The sequence below is a fragment of the Geospiza fortis genome, unplaced genomic scaffold (assembly GCF_000277835.1).
Source record: "Geospiza fortis unplaced genomic scaffold, GeoFor_1.0 scaffold391, whole genome shotgun sequence".
Taxonomy (NCBI): domain Eukaryota; kingdom Metazoa; phylum Chordata; class Aves; order Passeriformes; family Thraupidae; genus Geospiza; species Geospiza fortis.
Genome location: NW_005054472.1, coordinates 952335 through 955672, shown reverse-complemented (window position 1 = coordinate 955672; position 3338 = coordinate 952335). Strand labels below are relative to the sequence as shown.

Below are 3338 nucleotides of genomic sequence, written 5' to 3'. Positions count from 1 at the left end.
TGTGTCCATTTATCAATGATAATGTTTTTCCTTTTTTCCAGCCTGGATTCCATCTTGAGGACATTTGTTTTAACAGTAGAAAGAATATTAGACTCATAAGTGTGAGTGCTGTGGTGCAGTGAGTGACTCCTCTAGATTTATCAAAGCAAGATAATTAGGATGAACAATAAGACTGAGTTCCTTGGTAATAACTTTTGCCACAGGACAACTCTGCATTATGCCATGTTAATCCACCTTGAAGTATGGGCTGGAAGTGCAAGAGGAGGATTCCTTTGGGCTCCTGGCCCGTGACTCTCTGTGCTACACTTTTGTTGAAGGCAATACCAGTGAAATTGTTTCAGTAGCTGAGAGCTGTCTTAACACTACCACTTAATTTGGAAAGCAAGCAGCCAGAAAGTGTTGGGTTTGTGGTGTGAGATGGGGCTGGTTTGCTTTTTAAACAGCTGTAGCTGCTGAAATAGTTGGGGTTTGAAGGAAGGACTTGTAATGGAAATGAGAATTGTCACGTTCCATTTTTAAAAAGCTTGTGCCCAGCTGCATCACCATGGGAGACTTGTGCTTTCAGACACTTAGCCACAATGTTTCTACCTGTGCTGTCTGCACTTACAATTAATGTAATTTTACTGAAAATCCAAGAAGTATCCTAGAAATTTGCCCTTTATTCTTTTCTCTATTTCCAATATCTAAATGTCACTCCATCTATCACAGGCATTGCCATTTGATATCAGTCTGTTCACAGAATCCCAGAATGGTTTGGGTGTGAAGGGACCTTAAATCCCATCTTGTTCCACCTCCTGCCATGACAGGGACACCTTCCACCATCCCAGGCTGCTCCAAGCCCCATCCAGCCTGGCCTTGGGCACTGCCAGGGACCCAGAGGCAGCCACAGCTGCTCTGGGGACCCTGTGCCAGGGCCTGCCCACCCTCCCAGGGAAGAATTCCTTCCATATATATCACTTGAATTTCTGCTCTTTCAGCCTGAACCCATTTCCCCTTGTCCTGTCCCTGCAGTTCCTGATGAGGGGTCCCTCTTCAGCTTCCCTGTAGCCCCTTCAGACCCTGGAAAGGGCTGTGGGGTTTCCATCCAACCTTCTCTTCTCCAGGCCGAACAGTCCCAGCTCTCTCAGCCTGTCTCCACAGGGGAGGTGCTCCTGTGCCCTGAGCAATTTTGTCCACTTTTGGTCCATCTAGATTTCTTATCTTTGTGATTTTCCTACTGTTAGCAAGAGCCTCCTCAGCTATACTCAGAACTGTTTTTATCCCATCACAGAAATACTATTTGTGATTTTCCAAAGATGGCCTGGAAGCAGTTTGGGCTCCACAGCAGCATTGTTGTTCTGAGTGTCCCAGTACTCCGCTATCCAGCCTCCACTTCTGCTACAACAACCCCATGTTCTGTTTGACAAAATACAGCCATGTGCTTAAGAGTTATTAAAAGCATTAAAACATTAACCTCTTGTAACCCCATTTTTCACTTTGTACACACACATAAGTGTTTAATCGAATTGAAGTTAAACACTAAAAAGTTTGAGAGGCCAAATTTATACATTCTACTTAGTTTACACAGAATTGCTGTGATAAGCCAAAGGAATTACAAGGCACCCCTACTCAGAAATGCTCATCTGTTGATTTGTTTAAGCTCTGTTGCTACACACTCGAAGTTTTGGTGGTGAGCATTCCCAGCATTTAAACCAAGGAGCTTTGTCCTGCTGGGATCCTCTCTGTGTCCTGGCGCCACAGGAACTCACTCTGCTGTCCCTTGGAGCTGGAGAAATGATTCTGCATCCAGATCTGCTGGAGAGGGGCTGACATGGGCTCAGGGCAGTGTGGCAGTGGTGCTGTAGAGTCTCATCTCCGTCCTCCTGGAATTTTATTCCTAGAAGCCAGAATGCCCCAGAGGAAATGAGCTGATCCTGAAATGACAGCAGTGCTGCCCTCACCCACCCCTGCTTGTCCCTATGGGCAGGGAAGGCCAGGATGACACCTCTGACACCAGGGGGAAGTGTGGTAAATCAGAATTATAAACACAAGAGCACAACAGGCAGCTCAGACACATCGTGGTGCAGCTCCTGTGGGGATGAAATGATCCTTTACACTGCCCAGACCATGGGTTCCTTCAGCTGATTTCCTATAGATGTGAACTGGAATTGCCAGTGCCCCATCCCTAAACGGCTCACTGAGTGCCTGAATTCAGTGGAACCTCAGGGACTGCAAGTTTGGTTTCACAGAAATCCAATTATGTGTTGGATAAAGTGAAAAAGGCAAAGATGGCTCTGGCACACAGAGCTCGTTCCATGGAGCTGTGTCAGGCCTGCTCTGAGTGCTCTGGGAGAGGCTTTGGAGGCAGGCACAGAGCTGGGAATGGGAGCAGAGGGAGGCAGCAGCAGGTGCTGAGCTGCACACGAGGGGTCAAGTGAGGATGTGGGAGTGGGACAGGGGAAACCAGCCCTGGCCATGGCTTAGGGATGATGTGTCCATTTTGGGACAGGACCCAACTGTCCCAACCTTTACCCAACTTGCTCCATAGCCAGGATGGTCCACACAGCAATATCTGTCAGTTTTCCAAGTGTTCATGACTTGCCTATTAGGAAAAAGGAATTCTGATAAACTGTCCTAACTTTCTAGTATTCTTTAATAAGATGAAAAATAGGGAAGGACCAGAAGGTGAAATATGCTATAACCATGGTCTGGGCTTTTATTTCCAAACTAGCGGAAGGATTACATTTCCCAGATTTGCAGAATAGCTCTCATACTTTACTAATTAATCTGATTCTGATGAAATATTCCAACTGCAGCTGCTTGCCCTGCTCTCTTTTGCATTGTGTGCATGTTTTGAGATTGTTGCTTTTATAAAATTATCTTGTTCAGCACTTCTGCACCAGGCTTGATTATCTCTGGGATCATAAAGAACCTTCATCTGATAAAGCATCCTGGAGTTTTGTCATGTGTCTGTGTGAATAGGGATTTAAATTCAAAAGATGATTCAAATCAAAGGCAGTCCTGCTAAGACATTATTGTTGAAAACATCGTTAACGAAGTCGGTGCTATTGAACAAAACTTTGTGGCACAAAGCCTCAAGGACAGCCCGGATCACCAACAGTAGCTTCAGTTAGCAAATAAGAATCAAAGCAGCGAGTCAGCATTGCACAGCTTGTTATTTTGAGTGGCGGATGTTTACTGTTGGAATGGACAAACAGCAGGATCAGATAAGACGGGAGCCCCGCAGATCCCAGCCGGGATTGATCGCGCTGGGAGGGAGCAGCCGCAGAGATAAGCGGGACCCGGGGTCAGGGCCGCCGGCCCTCCGCAAACAGCCCGTGCCGAGCAGCGGGCGCACC

At 46.7% G+C, this 3338-nt stretch overlaps 1 protein-coding gene across 1 annotated transcript in view; it reads left to right on the top strand.

The window, feature by feature from the left end:
- Positions 1-3170: 3170 nt before the first annotated feature.
- Positions 3171-3338, top strand: part of SIKE1 (suppressor of IKBKE 1) — a 5190-nt gene continuing 5022 nt past the window's right edge. Inside the window, exon 1 of the mRNA XM_005428140.1 lies at positions 3171-3306. Within this exon, the coding sequence (XP_005428197.1) occupies positions 3171-3306 (136 nt within the window). The remainder of the gene's footprint in view (positions 3307-3338) is intronic.